Source organism: Acomys minous (assembly GCF_964271855.1).
Source record: "Acomys minous genome assembly, chromosome: 3".
NCBI lineage: Eukaryota > Metazoa > Chordata > Mammalia > Rodentia > Muridae > Acomys > Acomys minous.
The window spans coordinates 2,956,560-2,978,974 of record NC_140485.1 but is presented as its reverse complement, the minus strand read 5'-3'; the positions used below and the strand labels follow the sequence as shown (position 1 = coordinate 2,978,974).

General features: G+C 44.2%; 1 protein-coding gene across 6 annotated transcripts in view; it reads left to right on the top strand.

Annotated features, from left to right (window-relative positions):
* KIZ (kizuna centrosomal protein) overlaps positions 1–22,415 on the top strand; it is a 103,924-nt gene that overhangs the window by 22,685 nt on the left and 58,824 nt on the right. For all 6 annotated transcript variants that reach the window (XM_084776137.1, XM_084776134.1, XM_084776136.1 and 3 more), the window contains 2 exons: positions 8,718–9,354; positions 10,423–10,708. In XM_084776137.1, the coding sequence (XP_084632263.1) occupies positions 8,718–9,354; positions 10,423–10,708 (923 nt within the window). The remainder of the gene's footprint in view (positions 1–8,717; positions 9,355–10,422; positions 10,709–22,415) is intronic.

Genomic DNA, 22,415 nt, shown 5'->3' with positions numbered 1-22,415 from the left:
ACCATTTAGCTTCTGCCAGGCTTTCTAGTAATATCCCTGGGCCCAGTGCAGTACTGTGTGTGTGTGTGTGTGTGTGTGTGTGTGTGTGTGTGTGTGTGTGCGCGTGCGTGCGTGCACACGCCGTGGCGCACATGCAGGGCTCGGAGGACAACTCACGGGAGTCGGTTCCCTCCTTCCACACGCTGAGTCTCAGGGACTGAACTCAGGCCATCAGATTTTTCTCTATATGATTTTTTTAATTTAATGTAACACATATGAAATGATATTACATTGTTTTCAGTCTTGTTTTAAAGAAACCACCCTTCAAGAGAGTATTTCTAATTATTTTGTTTACTAAGAATAAAACTAGGAATCAATCAGTGTCTCTCTCTCACTCACTCTTATTCTTCCTGCTCCTTACAAAGTAGAACACTCTTTAGTGATTATACTAAAAAAATGAATAATATGAATGTGGTCTTCAGAGACTGTTTTTGTTGTTGTTGTTTGTTTGCTTTGTTTTGTTTGTTTGAGACAAGGTTTCTCTGGGTAGCTATGTTGTCCTAGACTCACTTTGTAGACCAGGCTGATGAATGTAATCTTAAAGAAACATCAGTCAAATACACCGAGCGACAGAATGCAGGCAGATAACCTAAGTTCTTGAAAATGTCAAGGTCAAGAATGGGAAAGGCTAGCCCTCTGCTGCAGATTAATAGAGACTCAGGAAACACAAGTGTGAACTGAGTCTTCATCCTCGGACAAAGGTAACTAGCTATAAAGGACGTTATTTGGGCAATTGGCAAAAACTGTGAACTACAAAATAGGGAACAAAATTATATCCAAATTGAATTTCCTAATAATGAAGCCCACCCACTGGGACAAAGCGCCGTGAGCCTAGGAGACACGCAGCAGCAGTTGACACATGTAAGTGTGCATCCGCATATGTACAGAGCTGGCAAGAATTGCCAAAAAATGGGGGATGGAAACAGTTGGTCAGGCTTGCTAAACAGTGTAAGCTACCTTTTTCTTGCAACTTTTCTCTAAGTTTGAAATTGTATCAATTTGAAATTCTCAGACCCAGGCGCAAGTACATGCTCACTCCTATCACGGACACCTGGACATTCAACAGGCCACACTAAGCAGACGCCCTCCTGAGTCTCCACAGACGCTCAGGGTTGCCTGCCTGGGCTCTGGTGACCGATGTCCCGCTGTGGCCTTGCATTTTTATGTGCAGCTAGGGTCATCTAATCATAACCCCTAACTTACCACAGGCCCCTAAAATCTGGCGCATTAGTGTGTTGTTAGAGTTTGCGGAGAACTCAGAGTCCAGTACTCCGGCAGCTGTGGCCATGCATGCTGAGTCAGACAACGCGGAAGCACTTGCTGGTGTGAGCTGTTAACAGGGCATCGCTTCCACTTCTGTGGGTCTGAAGCATTACTGTAAGTCAAATCCCATTGTGTGCTACTTTCCCTCCTTGTAAGATGGACATCTTAAGTTGTTCCTGGCATTTGGCTAGGTTCTCTGGCTTTGGCCAGTGGGAATGGACGTGAAGTCTTTTGTTCCTCCTAGTGGGTCAAAGAGGCTTGAGAATTCCTGGTTGTGGGGACTGTCTCGGTGACCTTCAGCTGGTCTTTGCCGTGTAGGGACTGTCTCAGTGACCTTCAGCTGGTCTTTGCCGTGTAGGGACTGTCTCGGTGACCTTCGCCTGGTCTTTGCCGTGTAGGGAGACCATTGAACCGCTGTGTCCTCCATGAGCTGGGTTAGCAGCCAGTCTGATAACTGTCTAAATTGATCTTAAAGTGAAAAGCCAAAGGCCTCTGAGACTTAGATGTGTGATCAGCGATGGGCCTCAGATCACTAGTAAACAGCCACTGTGGGCCTCCATGTCAAAGCCTTGGCACGGCCTGCTGGAGCACTCCATATTGGTAGCCCATTTTTTTGGAACCATGTATTTGAACAATCACTTGTTTATGTAGAATAAGGAAAGTATCTGTTGAGCTAGATTACTAGTAGCAGGGAGTTTTACTTACCAGAGATTCTGCCTGTGGCATGAGAGCTGAAGAACTAAAGTTCAAACGAATTATGGAGGGAGCTTCTCTCCTCCAGACAGCTCGTCTGTCCCGTGTTACTCCACACCCTCAGTAGGCACATGAACACTTTTCCTAATCCTAAGTTAGCTGTGGAGCCTGTGCTCTGGTAAGGGTTGTTTGTTTGTTTGCTTGCTTGCTCAGCCTTCCCAAAAACTATGTCTGAAGTGCTGCACCTTCTGCATCCCTGACATCCGGTGTCGTTCCTGACCTCACACCCCTAGGCACACTTGTTGCAGCTTCCCGTCTTACTGTGGCAGTTACTGTGCCCGAATCTCTGTGTCCTCCCTCATTCACACACTGCGATGACGGTATTGGAGTGGTCAGGAGTGCAGAGTGTTCGTAAACAGTTGTACTGTCTTGAAAGGATCCCTGGGGCCTGGAGCCTGGCTCCCTGTGAGACCGTGAAGAGAAGGCACAGCCCGTGCCAAAGCGAGCCTTTATCAGACACTGTCTCTGCCTCTGCTTTCCGACCTTGCTCTCTGCAGCTTCTGTGACTGGGCTGCTCCCTGCTTTCTGTCTGTGATGCTTGGTTCAGGTTATTCTGTTTCACTGAGAACAGTTCACCCACAGGCATGGTAGTGGCCTTCGGTTTTCCTCGTTTTAGTGTGAAGATCCAGTCTCGGGTAGCTCTTCCTCGCCGGCTTTTAGAGAGCTTGGACACGTCTGGCATAAACCCTTCTTTAACATGTGGTAGAGCCACTGTGCCTGACCAGTCTTTGTGGACTTCTAGGTCTGTTCAGATATTTTTCTTCTTGAGTTAGTTTGGTAGTGCTTTTCTAAGAATTGATCCAATTTTCTGAGGAGTTTCTATATCTTAGTATAAACTTACTCCTGGATTTCTCTAATTTTTTTTTTTTTTAATGAAAAATTAGTGACAAATTAGCTACCCACACAGGCTTTAATCCCAGCACTCGGGAGGCAGAGGCAGGAGGATCTCTGAATTCTAGTCCAGCCTGGTCTACAAAGAGAGTTCCAGGACAGTCAGGGCTATTACACAGAGAAACCTTGACTCAAAAAACAAAAAACAAAAACAACTTAAAATTACCTGTCCACTTCCATTTCTGATTTTAATGAATTGAGTCCTGCTCTTTTGCTTGATGAACCTATTTAAAAGGTTTTTAATTGGTTCATCTTTTCAAAGAATCATTTTTTGGTTTGTTGCTCCCCTTTTCTGTCTCTGTTCTCTAAATGTCATCTTTGCTATAACCTTGCTTGTCTTCTGTCTGCTTTGGATTTAATTTTCCCCTGGAAGCTACTGAGTATCGGTCTCTCTAGTGCACGCTGCTTTGCCTCGTGGCCCTCTGTGTGCAGCTCCTGACTTTCGTCTACTTTGGGAAGCTTTTCTGCTGTTTCCTCAGAACTTCTATTGTTGGAAGGCATCGTATGGAACCGTGCGGCGTGACTACCTTCAGCATGGTGGCTTCTCCCGGCACAACTAAGCCAAGTCTTTTTCTGGGTCTGCAAGAAGACTCAGTTTCACAGGGCATGGAACAGACTCGCCAACTCACAACAAAGAAGACAGATTAAGAAAAACATCTCTGGGCTGCTGAGATGGCTCAGTCAGAAGACTTGGCGGTACAAGCCTGAGGACCTGAGTTCAGCTCTCCAGCATCTAACGTAAAAGCCAGCCCAGTGATACATGTGTGCACTCCCAGCGCTGCTGAAGGCAGAGGCGGTGGAGAGCCTGGGCTCTGCTGGTCTGGCAGCCCCAGCATCACACAGACCTTGTCTCAAAAAATAAGAAAGAACTGAGGAAGACATCAGACATTGACCTCTGGCCTCTATATGCACGTATACATATGCACAAACATGTGTAATGTGTACATATACGCATTATTGCCCTCATTTCTGGAGCAGTCTTTGGGGCCACCCACCTTCAACACTTTTTAAAAGCTGGACCGATGTGTGTCTCCCCTGTTGGCACTGTGGCAGGGTTCAGACCAATGTGTGTCTCCCCTGTTGGCACTGTGGCAGGGTTCAGACCGATGTGTGTCTCCCCGTCGGCACTGTGGCAGGGTTCAGACCGATGTGTGTCTCCCCGTCGGCACTGTGACAGGGTTGAGACTATTCAGAAGGAAAAGGATTGGACATGGCTGTAGCTCCGCCTCTATGGAGTGAGGCTGAGGATGTTGCCAAGATGGTTGGGGAAACTACAAACAACCACCATTGTGGTGAAAGACTTGAACTGTGCTGTTTTATGCCAACAGGAAAGTACATGTAGAGCTTTGTAAAGACTAGAATGTGCCATTTCCTTCACCATCATATCCAGCAGTGAAACAGGATAATCAGAATTGGAAATGTGAGCAAGAAATAGGAGGGTGATTTAAAAGGAAACAAAAGTTACTCCGGAAGAGATTAACTGAAGAAAGAATTCATTATAGTTTCCCCATCCGCTTCACCTTATATGAAAAAGGAGGTTTCAGGCTTATAGAAGAAAAAGGAGAAAAGAGCCTCACGGGGCACCCAGCGCCCCTGAGAAACCCGAGGCTAGCCAGAGCCCTCTCCAGTTCCTGGGCCATTTTTGGAAAGACAGAAATTCAGAAGTGGCTGAAATGAGTCATGAAAAAGATGATGAGATTGTTTTTAAACAGGCTGTGTCCACTGTAACAGAAAACATCCAAGAGCCTCCGCGCCTGTCCACTCAGGGGAACAAAGACAGAGAGAGAGAGAGCAGGCAGTGGTTCTGAGTACATGTGTACAGCATGTATTCTGGAAAAAAACACACAAAAAACCTGTGATGATCCTGTCGTGAGGCCAGACTTCTTTTTTCCAGTAAAAGACTGGCATTGGCAAGACATTTGGAGGAGGACTTACTGTGTGTTCTGTGAGTAGAGAGAAGGACTTACTGTGTGCTCTGTGAACAGAGAGGAGGACTTACTGTGTGCTCTGTGAACAGAGAGGAGGACTTACTGTGTGCTCTGTGAACAGAGAGGAGGACTTACTGTGTGCTCTGTGAACAGAGAGGAGGACTTACTGTGTGCTCTGTGAGTAGAGAGGAGGACTTACTGTGTGCTCTGTGAACAGAGAGGAGGACTTACTGTGTGCTCTGTGAACAGAGAGGAGGACTTACTGTGTGCTCTGTGAGCAGAGAGGAGGACTTACTGTGTGCTCTGTGAGCAGAGAGGAGGACTTACTGTGTGCTCTGTGAGCAGAGAGGAGGACTTACTGTGTGCTCTGTGAGCAGAGAGGAGGACTTACTGTGTGCTCTGTGAGCAGAGAGGAGGACTTACTGTGTGCTCTGTGAGCAGAGAGAGCGGTGCATGCTTCTGTTGGCCGCACCCTTCCGGAAGCCTAGAGGTGCGTCCCAGTCCAATGCTAGGCCCTGCTTTGTCCTTATCCTGCTGCCTTGTAGTTTTCAGATTTTATGGTTCTCCTTAGAGCTAACTCTGGCTGCAGAAAAGGATCACCATTAACTGTAGCCTTTCATCACCAATGAAGAGAGCAATAGAGAATAATACCTTTTCACTGATATTTAAATTTCTGAGACCTTTGAAATATGCTTATTCCAAAGTTATAAAGATATCGCTGCCGCCACCACCCCTGCCTGCCATGGCCTCTCCTTTAATCTGAGACCTTATCGCATTTGATAAAATAAATGGTGTTCTGAGGCTGCAGTTTTCTTCATTCCTTTTTTTTTTTTTTTTTTTTTTTTTTTTTGACTCAGATTGGACAATCGCAGTATACCTGTCTCAACATTGCTAATTCTTTTTGTCTGTTTAAATCTGCTGCTGAACCCTTCTAATTCTTCATTCCAATGACTGTACTTTTCAAGTGCAGAATTTCTTTCTTTGTATGTGTGTGTGTGTGCGTGGGGGGGGGGGAGTGACTTTCAAGACAGGGTCTCTCTGTGTAGTCTTGGCTGTCCTGGACTCACTTTGTAGACCAGGCTGACCTTGAACTCACAGAGATCCACCTGCCTCTGCCTCCCAGAGTTCTGGGATTAAAGGCGTGTGCCCTGCTGCAAAATTTCTATTTGGTCCTTTTTAATAACTTATGTCTCTTGTACTGTGGTTTAAACTAGATTTGCTCATGTTTGGCAAGACAGCTATATCTCTAGCCCTTTAATTTGGTTTGAGACAGTATTCCTCCGTGTAGGCCCTGATGGGCCTGGAGTTCTTGTGTAGCCCAGGCTGACCTTGAACTCACGGAGCTCCGCCTGTCTCTGCCACAGTGCGAGGATAAAAGGCATGCCCTACCACACCAAGCTAGCTCTGAAATTTTTGTTAATTCTTTTGAGATAGTATCTCATGTATTTCAGGCTGACTTTGAGTTCTCTATGTAGCGAGGCTGGCCTTGAACCCCATATTCTCCTGTGTGTCTACCTCCCAACTTCTGGGATTACAGGTGTGCCTGGTATCAGCCCTATACCATACACATCTTTATAATGTTCTCTATTTGGACCTTCTCATATTTAAAATATCTCTGTCTCTGTTTCTCCGTCTGTTTGGCTCCCCTCCTCTTCCCACTTTTGAGGCAGGCCTCAGTAAACATGCCTACTGGCTTCAAAGTCATTCATCTGGTGCCTCAAGAGTCAACCTCTGAAGCCAGGTGTGGTGGCAGAGGCAGGCGGAGCTCTGTGAGTTCTAGGCCAGCCTGGTCTACAAAGTGAGTCCAGGACAGCCAGGGCTATACCAAGAAACCCTATTTTGAAAAACAAAACAAACAACAACAAATCAGCATCTGGGTGCTGGGATACTTTAATTCTTTGGACCTGATTTTCTTTAACTGTTTAAACTTATTTAGCTAACTGTTGCTAATTTAATACCTTTATCTAGTAAGTTTAGTACCTGGATTTCCTTAAAGATAGTTTCTACTGACTGAAAATGTTCACAGTCTATATGAGAGACATTTATTATTTCTTTTTATTTCACTTTTAAGTAATTAAATGTGGCAATTCTGAAAATTCTACCCTTCTAGAATTTGTTAATTGCTTTTTGTTTTGTGATCTAGTTAGGTGGAATGTGTGTTATTTTTCATGAGTGATAACCGAGGTTTCTGTTAAATTTACTTAACAGCCATTATTTTTCTTTAATGACTGGGACTAGGGTTCTTGCCATCGTTGCTAAGAGGGTGTAGCTGCACTCCGCTGAGCAGGTCACAGCTCCACCTCAGCGTGAGCAAGAGGTGATAGCGCAGGTGCTCACTTTGTGGGAACTACAGCTGGAGAGTGCAGATGGTCATCTAGATAACACCCGGAGTGTGCCCGGCTTTCTCCTTACAGCGTGTGTAGCCTTTGTTGACTCTGAGCGCTGTCTACAGTCCTGGGCAGTTTCCACGTTAGACAACTGCTTCTGATTGTTTTCAGCACTCTTTTGGGAACAGAGCTGTTTGCACTGGGTCAGCTCAAAGCTGGGTCAAATCAAAACAGTCCTTTGCATGAAGTCCCCCAAGGAACTTCCATAGTCACATGACGCCTGTTGTCTGGAAATGAGGCCTCGGAAGAATTCTGCCTCCTTTCCGCTTCCGGCAGAAAGTGTGGCTGGTTTCCTCTGTGTGGCCAGGTGGCCAGGTTGGCCAGCACCTGGGAGCCCAGGAGCTTACTGTTCTTTTCAAGGTCTAACTGGTTCTCTTAAACAAATGCTCCCCAGATTTCTAGAAAGCTGGTTAAACTCCTGGGTTCTGAAGAGCTTTTCAGGGTCGTCACCTGCCACAGAGCAGAGAGTGTTTGTTGGCTGCGGAGTTGGGCATGGGTGGTGGCTTTGTCCTGCTCCTGTGGGATTAGAAGAGGCCGTGTTTGCAGGGAAGCCTGGGTCCTGTTGCTCCCTCTTGGCAGCCCCCGTGGCTTGCAGTTTGCATGTTGGGATTTCCATCTATCCTCGCCTGCGGTGTAAGCCTCCGGGGAGTGAGCCCCTCCCGCCTTGGGGGAGCACTGCTCCTCTAGAAGAAAGGCCTTGCCTCCTGGAAGACTCTACGCTTGTTGCTCGCATTCTGCTTGTTGCACATTAACCCGTCCAAGCCGGGCCCTCTGCTCGCCTTTGCCTCTCTGTCTCCTTTTCTCCTTCGAAGAGCAGGCTCAGCTTTCCCACAAACATGCCAGTAAATTTAAGTTACTTATACATTTCTTGAAGATGTTCAGGAAATTTTGATGTTAATTTGATTACAAATTGTGAATATTCTATGTGTGTTATGGTATGCTTTAATGCCACTGTGAAGGTCACCACTAAAAGTTTTTATTTTATACGTAGCAGTAGAAATGGAGTTTGAACCCTCTCATTCTGTCTTACGTGTTCTCCTGGTTTGCTGGTTTGTTTGTTTTTTTTAAATTCTGTCAAGTTCCTTTCTGATAGTGCTGAGTGTGCTCTGTATAGAGCACTTGGAAAACTCACCACCACTCAGGAAACGTCACTGGAGTAACCTAAAAAGCAACCTAAAATTTTCTATTTTCAGGCATGCACTTCAGCTGGATTCAATGTATGCATTTCGTTTTTCAGCAATGAGTTCCGCTGCTCTTGGTGCGAGTTGCTTTGTACAGCACCCTTGCTATTGCTGGAGTAACCTGGACTGTGGTAGGGCGGGCGAGCTCATTAAGTGGGAAGTCATGTTTCATCTATGGGTGGTAGGTGCTGATTTCTACGGTTACCTTCCTTCCATCCTCCCCTCTCTACTTAACTGTTCCTATGCAACATGTTTAGCTCACACCTCTTTTGCAGGATGCAGTGCAGGCAGGAATTAACTCAAGGACAGCCATGTCAAGAGGATTGTATCAGCCGGCAACAGTCTTCATGGGCCACCAGATGTCAGCCATCTCAAGCATTGACGGTTTTAGCTCAGAGCAGAAATCCAACCAACCCACAAAGAACTTTTCAATCCCTGACCCACATTCACCCCAACAGACAGCGCAGAGCAGCTGTGTGACAGACAGCTGTGTAGTACAAACTAATAGTGACACACAGTGCTCAAATAAGTCTGACAAACCAGATGGAAAGGCATCTCTTCAGATTGGTGAGAAAACGCCAGTCACAAGCTGCGTATTGTCTGAGGAAGAACAAACTCATTGCCTGGAGATAGGGAGCAGCACACGTCACAGCGAGAGTAGTTCATCTGAAGGCAGAAAGTCTGCTGAACCCCATTCCTCGGCACGGGAAAGATTAAGTCCCGAGAACAGAGCCACTGATTTAAAGTGTGACAGCTCCAGCAGATCAGAGGGATCAGACGCAGCAATACTGACACGGGAACATATTGAAGTCGGGGAAGAAAGCGCCAGCCCGCCATTATCAGTCTCAGAACACCGTGCATCTGCACATAAGTGGGAGGGAGAGAAGCATTCTGCTTGGGAAGGTTTCACAGGTGAGGTGACAGACTGAATTGTTGGTTTTTGGGTTTTTTGTTTTGTTTTGTTTTTAATTGCCTAAAATTTAGTGCTGATTTCTTTTAATACCTAACTTTTCGGGTCATGACTTTATTTCTTTGAACAAAGAAATGACTTTGTCACTGAGTTCCATTTAATGACTTTTTTTTTTTCATTTAATGACTTCTTAGATGTGTTCATGGAAATGTTTCAAAAGATAAATTCACAAAATTTTAAAATCATATATTTAAAAAGTGTTTAAAATATTTGTGAGGGCTAAGGGTGTTCAGCTCAGTGGTAGATATATACTTATCCTACCGGAGGCCCTGCGTTTGCTTGACCCTTAGCACCACTAAATTTGTACATTTTCAAAAAAAGTAAATTTTTTAAAGATTTAAATACTGTAATTGTGGGTTGTTTCTACATTTTTAAGGCATTTCTATGTATGTACGTGTGTGTGTGTGTGTGTGTGTGTGTGTGTGTGTGAGCACATGCATGGGGAGGGGTGGGGCATACCTGTGTGCGTGTGGTGGGAAGCCAGAGGACAAGGTGGGTGTCAGCTTCAGAAAGAAAGGCTCACCTGGTTCCTTTGAGACGGGCTTTCCGTTGGCTTGGAGTTCACCGCTTAGTCTAGACTGACTGACTAGGGAACACAAGAATCCCCCGGCCTCCGCCTCTCTGGCACTGGGAATATAAACATAGCCCTTCAGCCTGTGCCTGTGTGCATGCAGCATATTGAACTGGTATCTCCGTGCTTCCGAGGTGAGCACTGTGTTGACTGAGCTGTCTCCCAGTCCTGTGCTTTTACGGCTTTGGTTTTGCCTTTATTTTTGTTTTGTTTTGTTTTTAACAATCTCATTGTGTAGCCCTGGAAGGCCTGGAACTTTCTATGTAGACCAAGTGGGGACCTTGAACTCGTAGAGATCCTCCTGCCTCTGCTGAGCTTAAAGGTATGCATCAACTCACCTGGCAGGCTTATATACATTTTTAAAGGATGAAATTCCGTCCTCTGTTATTGGGTCTCTCAGAACTGTGTGACAGCAATGCATTCTCTTCTCCTCCTGCAGATGATCTTGCCCATGGGGACGCAGAGTCACAAAAGGCCTTCTTAAAACTGCAGGAAGAGCAGGAGGAGGAAAGTCTGTGCAGCAGCGATGACCTCACAGTTTCTATAAGTGATGATGATCTGATTTTAGACCATCTGGAGTCACTGCCAAATCCACGAGCCAAGAGGGAGACGGCACAGTTAGTCTGCACTGAGCAGCCGAGAGACGCGCTTGTCACTGGCTGTCGGTTGCAGACCCAAAGCTTTCCTGAGTCAGGAGCGGAATCCTTCCCGGACTCACCAAAACTGTAAGCCATTCTCTTTTCCAGAATCATTCTGTTTGCAGTTGCATATGCTTTTTAGAGTTCATTCTCTTGGAAAATGTTACTGAGCGCCCAGAAAAGATGGAGGAAGTTGTCTAATCTTACAAGTAGGCTTTTAGGCAAACTCTCATTTGCCTTCTTTCCTTTCTTCTTACTTTCCTTTTTGTAAATATTTATTTATTTATTATTTGTACAGTATTCTGCCCACATGTATACTTGCCTGCCATAAGAAGGCACCATATCTAATTATAGATGGTCATGAGCCACCATGTAGTTGCTGGGAATTGAACTCAGGACCTTTGGAAGAACAGACAGTGCTCTTAACCTCTGAGCCATCTCTCCAGCCCCCCTTTTTATAAATTTAAGGTAGGTTTTAAAAGTCTGAGTGTTGTTGAACTTTGGTGATTGGCTTTTCCTGGTATATTTGCAAGTTACTTGACCCAACCTGATCCTTATTTTTTTCAAGCCCCTACAATTATTCATTTTTAAAAAATCATGTTGACATTTTGCTCCCAGCAGAGGAAAGAAGTAGCTAAACTTACCTAGAATTCAACTTTGGGAACTGAGAACTTTGTATATAAATATACTCTTAATCCTTGTGTTGCTTTCCATGATGTCGTTTTTCTTGTGCCATTAAATGAAGTAATACTTCTTGCATCTGTAAGCCAGACTTCCTTTTCTGGGTGTAAATATGAGAAACCCTGATGTTCAGTCACACACACACACACACACACACACACACACACACACACACAGACAGAGAGAGACAGAGAGACAGAGAGAGACAGAGACAAAGAATGAGAGAGAGAGAGAGAGAGAGCGCACTTGCCTCCCTAACTCCTGACCCCAAACTTTGAATTGCACCAACACTGATTGCCTCCCATCCCAGGAGTGTGGGGCAGTGCGTGTGAAAGTGGGTGTTCTTATGAGAGCTGGTGCAGAATGCATGCCCCATGCACAGAAGTGGCCTTGGATGCCTCAGAGAGGGCAGCCTGGAGCATTTCCTATGTCAGTGCTTCTCATCAAAGAGCTGACACAGCGTGCCCGGGTACACCAGAAGCTCATGACTAGACTTACACGCCAATCCACTGAACTGTACACGCTAAACAGAGACCTGAATAGCATGTGAGCTACAACTTGGGGGGAGTTGGTTTTTTGAAACAAGGTTTGATTTGTTTTTGTGTCTATTTTGTGTTTGCAGACTTATTTTATGGAAGCATGCTGAACAAGGTGGTACCTCAGTACCTCAGTAGGCTAACTATGGACCAGTGTATTTACCTAGAACTTGGTGGTTTTCTGAGATTAAAAAAATAAAAAATAAAAAGGTGAAATCAAGACTATTCTATTTCCCAATCTCCTGCATGAATTACTTTTTCCTATAACCCTAAATGTAATGGCTTTTTAATTTTCTGATACAGTTTTCAAATGGTCATTGGAAAAAATGGGCATTTGGTAAATTTTTCAATATTCATTTAATAACATCACCCCCCACGAAATGAGGCGGTCAGTCAACAATGTTTATTATGGTCTGTATTGTCAGTTTGGATCCTGTTGATTTTCTATGCTGAAAGCATTCTCTAGAAATTAGGTTGAAGGTTTTTTTTTTTAATTATTACATTTATGTGTTTAGGGTACATGCGGCAGGGGTTTGCACATGCTATGGCCCAAAAACAGAAGTCAAAGGACAACTTGTAGGAATCAGGTCTTTCATCGTGTGGAACCTGGGGATGAACTCAGGCCGTCAGGATTGGCTGAGAGTACCTTCACCCACTGAGCCTGGTGTGCTGTTTTTATGCTTTTAACTTTTTAAAAGTTTTATTAAGATATAGTTTATACTAACCAGTAGTGCCTTATGCCTTTAATCCCAGGAGGTAAAGGAAAGCAGATCTCTGTGAGTTCTAGGCCAGCCTGGTCTACAAAATGAGTTCCAGAATAGCCAGGGCTACACAAAGAGGAACCCTGTCAAAAAATAAACAAAACCTTGTTTCAAAAAACCAACCCCCCCACCCCCCACAAAGCTGTAGTTCACATGCTATTCAGGTCTGTTTAGAGTGTGCAGTTCAGTGGACTTGAGTATATAACACCATTAATTTAAAATCCTATAAGGAATATATAACATGAAATTTGCCATTGTAAAATACACAGTTCAGTAACACTTATTATATTCATGATGTATAGTTAAAATTCATACTCTTAAGTGGAGTCATACTTGTCCCTTTTATGTCTAATTCCAGTTAGCATATGACTTTGAGGTTCATTCATGTTACATCATACATCAAAATCTCATTTTTTTTCTATGGCTGAACAATATTTCTGTATATAGATATACCACAGATCACTTGTACATTTACCTGTTAGTGACACTTGGGTTGGTAATCAAGCGCTGTGAGTCTGCAGAGATGGCTCAGTAGTTAAGAGCATATAATGCTTTCCAGAAGACCTGCGCTCAGTTTCCACCTGGGTGTCAGACGGCTCACACCTGTAACTCAGCTCCAGGGCATATACCCTCTAGCTCCGGTACCCTCTCTGGCCTCCACAGGGACAAATCCACACGCAGACACACAGACACACATACGTAGAAAAATACAATTAAATCTTGCTGGGTATGGTGATGTACACCTTTATTTATTTATATATTTTTTTGATGTACACCTTTAAATCCAGCACTCTGGAGACAGACACAGGTGGATCTCTTTCAGCTAAAGGCCATGCTGGACTGCATAGGGAGTTCCAGGCCAGTAGGAGCTACATAGTTAAACCCTGTCTCACAAATAAAAAATAAACAAATAAATACAATCTCTTTTTTTAAGCCAAGTGTTTGGGTAAGTTTCTAGCTATTTGGGTAAGCTTTCAGATACTGAAAACCAGTTCATACAATTTATCCATCGTAAGTAAAATGAACTCCTTACAATAAAGCACGCCAAGGGCTGGACAGACAGCTCAGCATTTAAAATTGCTCACTATAGGGGCTGGAGAGATGGCTCAGTGGTTAAGAGCACTGCCTGCTCTTCCAAAGGTCCTGAGTTCAATTCCCGGCAACCACATGGTGGCTCACAACCATCTATAATGTGGTCTGATGCCCTCTTCTGCAGATAGAGCACTCATATACAGTAAATAAATAAATTTTTAAAAATTGCTTGCTATAGAGGCCTGATGATTAAAGTTCAATCTTTGAAAGATGGAAGGAGAGAATCAACTCCACAGTTACCCTCTGACCTCTACATGCACTCTGTCATGACACTCTTCACACCATACATGTGTGCACACACACATATGAATAGTAAATGAGTTTTAAATGTATACCGATATGAAATAGTAAAGTAAATGTTACTAAAAAAAGATGATTTTGAGTCTCCTTATTTTAATGATTAAATATAAGCTGGTGTACACCCCACGGTCTGAAGCACTACTGTTGTTATTTTCCATGTGACAGGTCCATGGTTGTTTGGGGCCACAGGAGTGACTCGGCCTCATGTCTGTCATCATTTGTTGCTAGTGGTGGCAGGGTCCTAGGACAGCACAAAGGCAAGCCCTATTTTAATACCCAGTGCTTGCGTTGGCTTTGTTTGTGGTTTTGGGGTAGAGTCTGGCCTCCTGATGCCAGACAGTGCTCTGCCGTGGAGCTGCACTCAGCCCTGGTAGCATGTTTGCTGGCATTCCATTGGATCAGGAGCGTCACAGGGCCCAGTCCTTAGGCTCTCAGAGTTGCATTGCAAAGGGACGTGAACAAGGGGCGGGGGGAAGTATTTGGTCATCTTTGCAGTCTACTCTAGTATTTCTGGCTAAATTCAGATGAAGAAAAACTCAACATGGGTCAGGAAAGGCTTTGTAGGAGGCTCCGTGCAGCTTCTTGAAGTCTGCATAGGCTTTAAGTTAGGAGGGAAAGGGCAGATTAGGTCTGGAGGCAGCAGGTATGCAGGCACACAGGGTCCATCCCACCCATTACCCCCCCTCCCCTCCCCTGTGAGAACTCACTGAGCAAGGATTCTGGGATGAACCTTGAATAATAAGTTTGGAGTCCATTTTCTGTCTCATGTGGGACTGTTGAAGGTTATTTTAAGAGGGCAATGTGAGGAATGGCCAGCTTTATTAGGATTAATGTAAAGTGTTGACTTCCTCAGGATTAATTCTCCACATGGTAGGCAGAATTCTGAGGCGGCCCCCTGCTGCACACTCCTGTATAGTCCTTCAGCCTCAAGTGTCAGGGAGCTTGGTGACTTTCACTCCTCTGGCTGGTCTGTATTACATGACAGATAAAGGGCCCTGCAGGCTTCATGAAGGCCCTGAACCGCTGGCTTTGGACTAATGGTGGCTATGCAGATGGGCCTGCCCTAATCAGGTGGGACTGTAAAAGAGATTGGGTTTTGAGCAATGAGATAGACTCAAAGAAGCAAAATGCCATCTTGTGGCAAGGAGTAGTTTTTATACCTTCCAGTTCTCCAGAGGCAAGGCAAGGGGTTCATGGACTTGGGCCTTCGGTGAGATTAGGTGAGATTTCAGGCTGGTGAGACTTGAGCAAAGAGCCACATCCCCTATGTCAAGATCCATAGAAACTGTGAGATATTAAATTTGTGTTAGGTACTAGAGTTGGGGTGATTTGCTATGCAGCAGTAGAAGGTGAAAATAAGAACTGGCAGTGAGGGTTGTGTCTCTGCTGTGTGAGCAGAAGCAGCTGGCCACAGTGGCAGTGTGGAGGGGGACGCCATATGTTTAAGGTTCATGTGAGCACATGGAGACAGTCTGTGTGGGCAGCCCAGGAACTAAGGTAGCCTGGCTCCCCACACCTTTCTCCCTCCTCTCCTGATCTCACTGAGCACAACATGGTAGGTAGACAGTGACCAGAAAAGGAGTTGTACACAGCTGTGTCAGCCAGCAGGCTTTCCTCATGTTGTTTCTCTAGTTCTGCTCTACAAGGTGTAGCATGTGTTGAGGGTCTTTGTCTTTTTTCTGCTCATGAACACGTGTGTCTACATCACAGTAGTGTGCACAGTGGGTTAGGATAAGTGATTGCGTTGTCTAGAAGCCCCTGTGCTCATCTACACAGCTCTTCTCCTTGAACCTGAACTGTTGGCAAGCACTAGCCATTCTTTTTTTTTTTTTTGGTTTTTTGAGACAAGGTTTCTCTGTGTAGCCTTGGCTATCCTGGACTCACTTTGTAGACCAGGCTGGCCTTGAACTCACAGTGATCCTCTTACCACTGCCTCCTGAGTGCTGGGATTAAAGGCGTGCGCCACCACCGCCTGGCTCACTATCCATTCTTAAATATTTAATTTTTTTTTAACTTTTTAAGATGATAATGACATTATTCCCATCTTCCTTTCCTGCACCTCCCATGTGCCCCTCCCTCCCCTTGCTCTCTTTCAAGTTCATGGCCTCTTTTTCTTTATTTTGTGTTACGTGTGTGTGTGTGTGTGTGTTTCTAAGCACATAAATACAACCTACTCAGTTTGTATAATGTTACTTCTGTGTTTGTTTTCAGGGATGACCATTAGGAGTTAGATCACCAACTGATGTGGTCTTCCCTAGGGAAGACGATGTCTCCTACTCTCAGCATGCCTTAGTTGCCTGTAGTTGTTTGTGCAGGGCTAAGGCTGCATGGGCTTTCCCCTGGCCACTTCGGCATGTCTATAATTGTTCCTGTTCATGTCATATTTTGGCAGGCATGTCAATGAGACTTGTGGGGATAGCTTTTGACATTCCTGAGGGACACCATCTCATAGCAAACTCCCTGTTCCTCTGGCTCTTACAGTCTCCCACCCCTCTTCCGCAATGACCCCTGAGCCTCAGGTGCAGTAGTTGTGTTGTAGATGTTCGGGGCAGGCTCCACACTGTGCATTCTGGTCAGTGTGGTTGTCAGGCACTGTTCATTTTACTATCTCTAGAGCTTTGGCTTTTCTGTGTGCCAGGGGTGAAAGCATGTGGCATGTAGCCTTTCAGATTGGCTCTCTCTCGAGCAGCGGTCATTCTGGGTTTCTATTTATCACTCTGCAGCTTGCTGGCTTATTTGTTTTTTCTTTCTTTCTTTCTTTTGGAGGGGGCTTATTTACTTTTAAACAATAAATTATATTCTATATGGATATATCACAGTTTATATATTCATATATTTACCACCAGACATCTTGGTGGCTTACAGGTTTTATCAGTTATAAAGAAAACTATTGTAAAAGTCCATGTACAGGTTTTTTTCTAAACATACACACTTTGAATTTATTTGGGTAATCAAGAGAGCAACTGCTTGGCCATATTACAAAGCCTCTGTTTAAAAGAAACTTCCACGTTATTGCACCACTTCACATTGTGACCCTCAGTGAATGAGAATTCTTATTGATCCAGTTTGTTTCAGCATTGGCATTTGGTTTTCTTGTGTCTTGTTTTGTTGGTTCTGTTTTTAATATTCATCATTAAGTGGATCTGTAGTATCTCATTATTTAATTTGCAGCTTATTAATGTGAAATGATATTGAGATTTTTTTCATATACTTATTTGTGTCTATATATCTTTAGTGAATCTATATAGAGCTCTTGTCCATTAAAATTTTTTTAATTTAGACAAAATTTTATGGGTATGGGTGTTTTGACTACATGTATGTCTCTGTGTTACATGCATATAAGGGCACACAGAGGCTAGAAGAGGGCATCGAATCCCCTGGAACTTATGAGCCACCAAATGGGTTGTGAGAATTGAACCCAGGTCCTCCTGAAGAGCGGAAACTGCCCTCAACCTCTGAGCCATCTCTTCAGCACTCTCTTGTCCGTTTTTAATTGATTGTGTATTTTTTATTATTGAATTTTAATTAAAATGTCTCTATTTTGAGTACTAGCTTTACCTTTTAAACTTTTTTTTTTTTTATCAAAAGGGATATGCATGCCTTCTCTTGGGCTATGGCCTTGGGGGTTTTCGGTTTTCTTTTGTGTGAGTGTGTGTGTGTGTGTGTGTGTGGGTGGGTGTGGGTGTGTGTGCGCTTTGCACATTGGGCACCTTTACCTGTTAAACCACCTTGCTGGCTCCCTCTTCCAATTCTCTTTTTAATTTTCTCTTTCTGCTAGTAAGCTCACCATAGACTTTTCTTAAAAGTAAAGTTGGGGTTTATCACAAAGATTTTGACATATTTACGCATGAGTGTGTGTAGAAAGGCGCTCAGGGAGAGGATAGGACGCTCCTAGGGGCGTCCCAGACCTCCTAAACTGAGTTGACTCTTAGCTTTTCTCTTTTTTTAATTATGTAGATAAGATGAACATGGTGGCCCTTCCCTGTCAGCTCTTAGGAGGCTGAAACAGGAAGACCCAGCGAGCCTAGGAGAGTAAGGATGTGCGGGGCTGCCGGGGCTACAGGGCGAGGCCAGGCCTCAGTACACAACAGTAACAAAACCAAAGCAGTGCTGAGAAGGAGGAGAGGAGGACAGAGCATTTGCAAGTGTTCTTTCTGTGCCTCGGTAATAAAGTCAGATTATTCTCTCTTCTGGTTACACTATCACAATTGGAAGTTTAGTTCCTTTAAGTTCCCAATTTCCTGTCATTTGCTAAGCCCAAAGCTCTGTACTGTGGACTGTGGGGTTTTGTGACAGTTCAGACTGGCTGCTGATTCTTTAGTGTTCCTTTGAATCTGGGTGGATTGATTTAGACAAATGGAGCATGAAGGAGTAGCTGCCACATGACTCCTAACAGGTAGCTGGTTACAACAGGTCATGTGTATTTCTACCGTACTTAGCAGAACACTCATGGGTTTTTAATTTTAATTTACTATAGTTTATTTAGATTACATCCTGTTTGTTATCCCCTCACTTGCATCTTCCCATTCCCAGCCCCCTTCCCAGTTCTGCCCTATTCCTCTCCCCTAGACCTCTGACAGAAGAGGACCTCTTCCCCCACCATGTGACCACAGCCTACCAGGGCTCATCCAGACAGCTTCGGACACTGGGGGTTTGGGGGGTTGTTTGTTTGTTTGTTGTTCGGTTTTTGTTTTTAGGTTTTTGTTGGTTTGGTTTGGGTTGGGTTTTTCGAAACAGGGTTTCTCTGTGTAGCTGTGGCTGTCCTACACTGTCTTTGTAGACCAGGCTGGCCTCAACTCACAGCTATCCACCTGGCTCCTGAGTGCTGGGATTAAAGGCGTGCACCACCACGCCTGGCACTGAACACTCAGGTTTTGAGCTGTGAGTTTTCCATTCTATTAGAAGTCTGACTGCTGAGGCTGCTGCACTAAAGCGGTGATGTGTGGATGGATGCTCAGTGTTCCCAGACGGCCTTTCCCCTTCCAGCTGTTCCCACCAAGGTGCCAGGCACATAGAAGACTTCCAGGACTCAGCTAAACAGGCCCCTCTGCCGCATCATCAGACGACCTCTCGTGATGATGTGATACAGCAGGCTGTTCAGCCAAGCTCTGCCTAGTTCCTAACTATAAAATCATGAGATGCAATAAGTTGCAGTTTTAAGCTCCTGAGTTTTGGGTGTGGCTGGTTACAAACCTGTAAGTAACTGAGAAGGTAGTATATTAATTGGGCAGTAAGCATTGAGCCTGGTGTATACCAGGATTGTTCTCACCTCTGGGGTGGTATTGATCATGCATGGGTAGAGGTGGGAAGGAAAGAAATATAAATGGATGAACATTCTGCATGGGAAGTATTATGGAAAAGAATAAGGATGTTGAGTGGCTAGAAAAGACCTTTCGTAGACGACAGTAAGCGGCAGTCTGTCTGTTAAGGTGAAATTTGGGTAGAAGTATGCAGGAAGCCACATTACCTGTGCTCACATATACTCTACCCGCCTAGTCTGCTTTACGCTTTGTCGTTTTACTTTTGTCCTGTTGTATTTGTCTCCCTCTCTTGGCGCATATCTGAGAAAGGGAAGGAATATCTCGAGGATGATCGGACCAAGTAGAGAGAACCTTATGGCTGCTTATGAGAAAGTAAGCTGAAGAAAGGGGTGCAGGCTGGGCCGCGTGGTCCAGGAAGAGATGCTGATGGCCTGGGCTGGGCTGACAGCTCGGATGATATCTGCCTTGGCCTCCCGAGACTGGGATTTTTATATGTTGATCAGTCCTTGCATAAATTCTACTTTATCCTGGTGTATGGTCTTTTTAATATGTTAATGTCAGTGTGCTACTGACAGTTGGGATGGTTTTTTTTGGGGGGGGGGGTTGCGTGGTTGTTTTGGTGTTTTGAGACAGGGTCTCTCTATGTAGTCTTGGCTGGCTTGAAATTCATTGTGTAGACCAGGCTGGCCTTGACGTCATCAAAATCCACCCACCTCTGCCTCTGCTTCCTGAGTGCTGGCATTAAAGGTGTGCAGCGTCACACCCGACTACAGACAATGTTGCATTAAGGTTATCAGTTTACACCTTTTTTTTGTTATATCTTTGTCCGGCTTTGGCATTGGGGTAATGCTGGATTAATAAAATGAGCTTCAGATTTCCCTTTTTATAGGAGTTTGAGAAGGATCGATATTAAAATATTTTGCAGAAACCATCAGTGAGGCATCAGGTCCTGAGCTCACACCTTAGTGGGAAGTCGTGAGAACTGATTTATCAACACGGACTTTATCTTAGTATGTCCTCATGCTTCCTCCTTTATTTCTAATCTTACTTGAGACTTTTTTCAATGTGGTACTATTGTTTTATGTAAAACATTTAAATAAACAACATCCAGAGTATTAATAATACTGTTACATATTTCTGTTCACAAAAGCCTTCCTTAGCTTCCTGAGTGCTGGTTTTACAGGTGTATAGCACTGCACCTGATTTTTAATACTTTTATTTTTAGTTGGCAAATAATTGTAAATATTTTAATATATGCAGTATGGTATTTGAATATATGTAGCATTATAATATCAAAGTGATTGACATATTAAACATCCTTTTTTTTTCTTAATTTACCTTGTAATTTTATACTCCTTAAAAACCAATTTAGCCAGGCATAATGACACACACCTTTAATCCCAACATTCAGGAGACAGAAGCAAGTAGATTTCTATGAGTTTGAGGCCGTCCATGTCATTAGAGTGAGTTTTGGACAGCCAGGACTACCCTAGGGAGACCCTGTCTTAAAATAAGAAAACAAGAACAACAAAACAATATTCACTTCGTTGATATTTTTCTATTGTTTAGATCCTTTATTTTCTGTAAATGTTCTAATTTCCTCCTAAGCATTAACTTTAGGATTTGTTGGGTTATTGATTTGAGCTTTCCTTTTTTTAATAACAGATATTATAACCCTTCTTAGTGCTGTTTTTTTCCTGTTTCCCATGAATTTTGATATCTTGTGTACACCTGCAGGCCAGAAGAGGGCACCAGATCTCATCATAGATGTTTGTGAGTCACCATGTGGTTGCTGGGAATTGAACTCAGGACCTTTGGAAGAGCAATCAGTGCTCTTAACCTCTGAGCCATCTCTCAAGCCCTTTGTTTTATTTTGTTTTCAAGCTTTGGCTGTTGTGGACTTTGTAGGCCAGCGTAGCCTCAGACTCATAGAGCTCTGCCTGCCTTTGCCTCCGCTTGAGTGCTGGGACTACAGGCGTGCAACACCCCACCCAGCTTTGTGTTTCCATTTTCATTTGTCTCAGTACTGCCTGATTTCCCTTTTGACTTATGTAATTGATGGTGCTTCAGGAGTATAGTAATTTCCACTTACTTTAATTTCCCCAGTTTTCTTTCTGCCCATTGCTAGTTTCATTGCATTTGGCTAGGAAATATGCTTGGTGTAATGGTAGTCTTCACAGATTTCTTGTGGTATGCTCTGTGATGTCATGTCATCACACTGACATCACATACGGGCATTCTGTATGCTGCTCTTAGCATTGTTCATGTCCGTTTGTTGTGGCTTCTCAGACTGATTATTCTATTTATTGTTGAACATCAGGAACTTTCTCTGTCATCGTCTGAACTTCTCCTCTATATTGGACCTAATTTTCAATCTCAATTGTCTATGATATTTTGGGTTGTCTCCTAGATGCTCATTCCCAAGATCTCCCTCCTTTTTCCCTCCCACCTTCCATTCCTCCTTCCCTCCCTCCCACCTTTCATCCCTCCCTCTTTCTCTTTCAGAGTTTTTCAAAGATGTATGGGTGTTTTATGTATTATGCGTGTGCCTCAGCGTGGTGTGTTTAGTGCCTGTTGGGGACCAAAAGGTTGTCCAATCCCCTAGAACTAGCGGCATGCATGGTTAGAAGCTGCACGGTGTGAACGCTGGGATGCAAACCTAGCTGCTCTACAGGATCAGCCCCAATGCTCTCAGCTGCTGAACTTTCTCTCCAGCCTCCCAGAGAGTTCTTTTTTAAAGTTCTCCATGCCAGCATGATGGAAGGGAGTGGGGAGAGAAAGGAGAAGGGAGGGTGAAGGTGTACAAAGGTGAGATCCCTGAGGAAATGAAGCAGATTTCTGTCTGTCTGAGCCGGAGCCAACAGGCCAGATCCTCTTAGAGCTATAGCAAAAGTGGGCTTCTTCCAAAACAAATTTGAGTCCAAGAGTAATTTGTTCTGAGTGGAACAATCAGAGAGAAGACCCTGCGAGTAAGATCCTGTTTACCCAGACCCCAGTAAAGTAGGAGAGCACAGAACATGGGCAGGTTTCCAAGAGTATTAGCTGGTAATCTTCAGAGGAAGACTGGACAGGTACTCCAATCACACCTAAACACAGCTTAAAACCAGCCCTGTATCGACTACAAATAGAAGTGTAAAGAACTCCAAATACTGGTTGTTCTTAC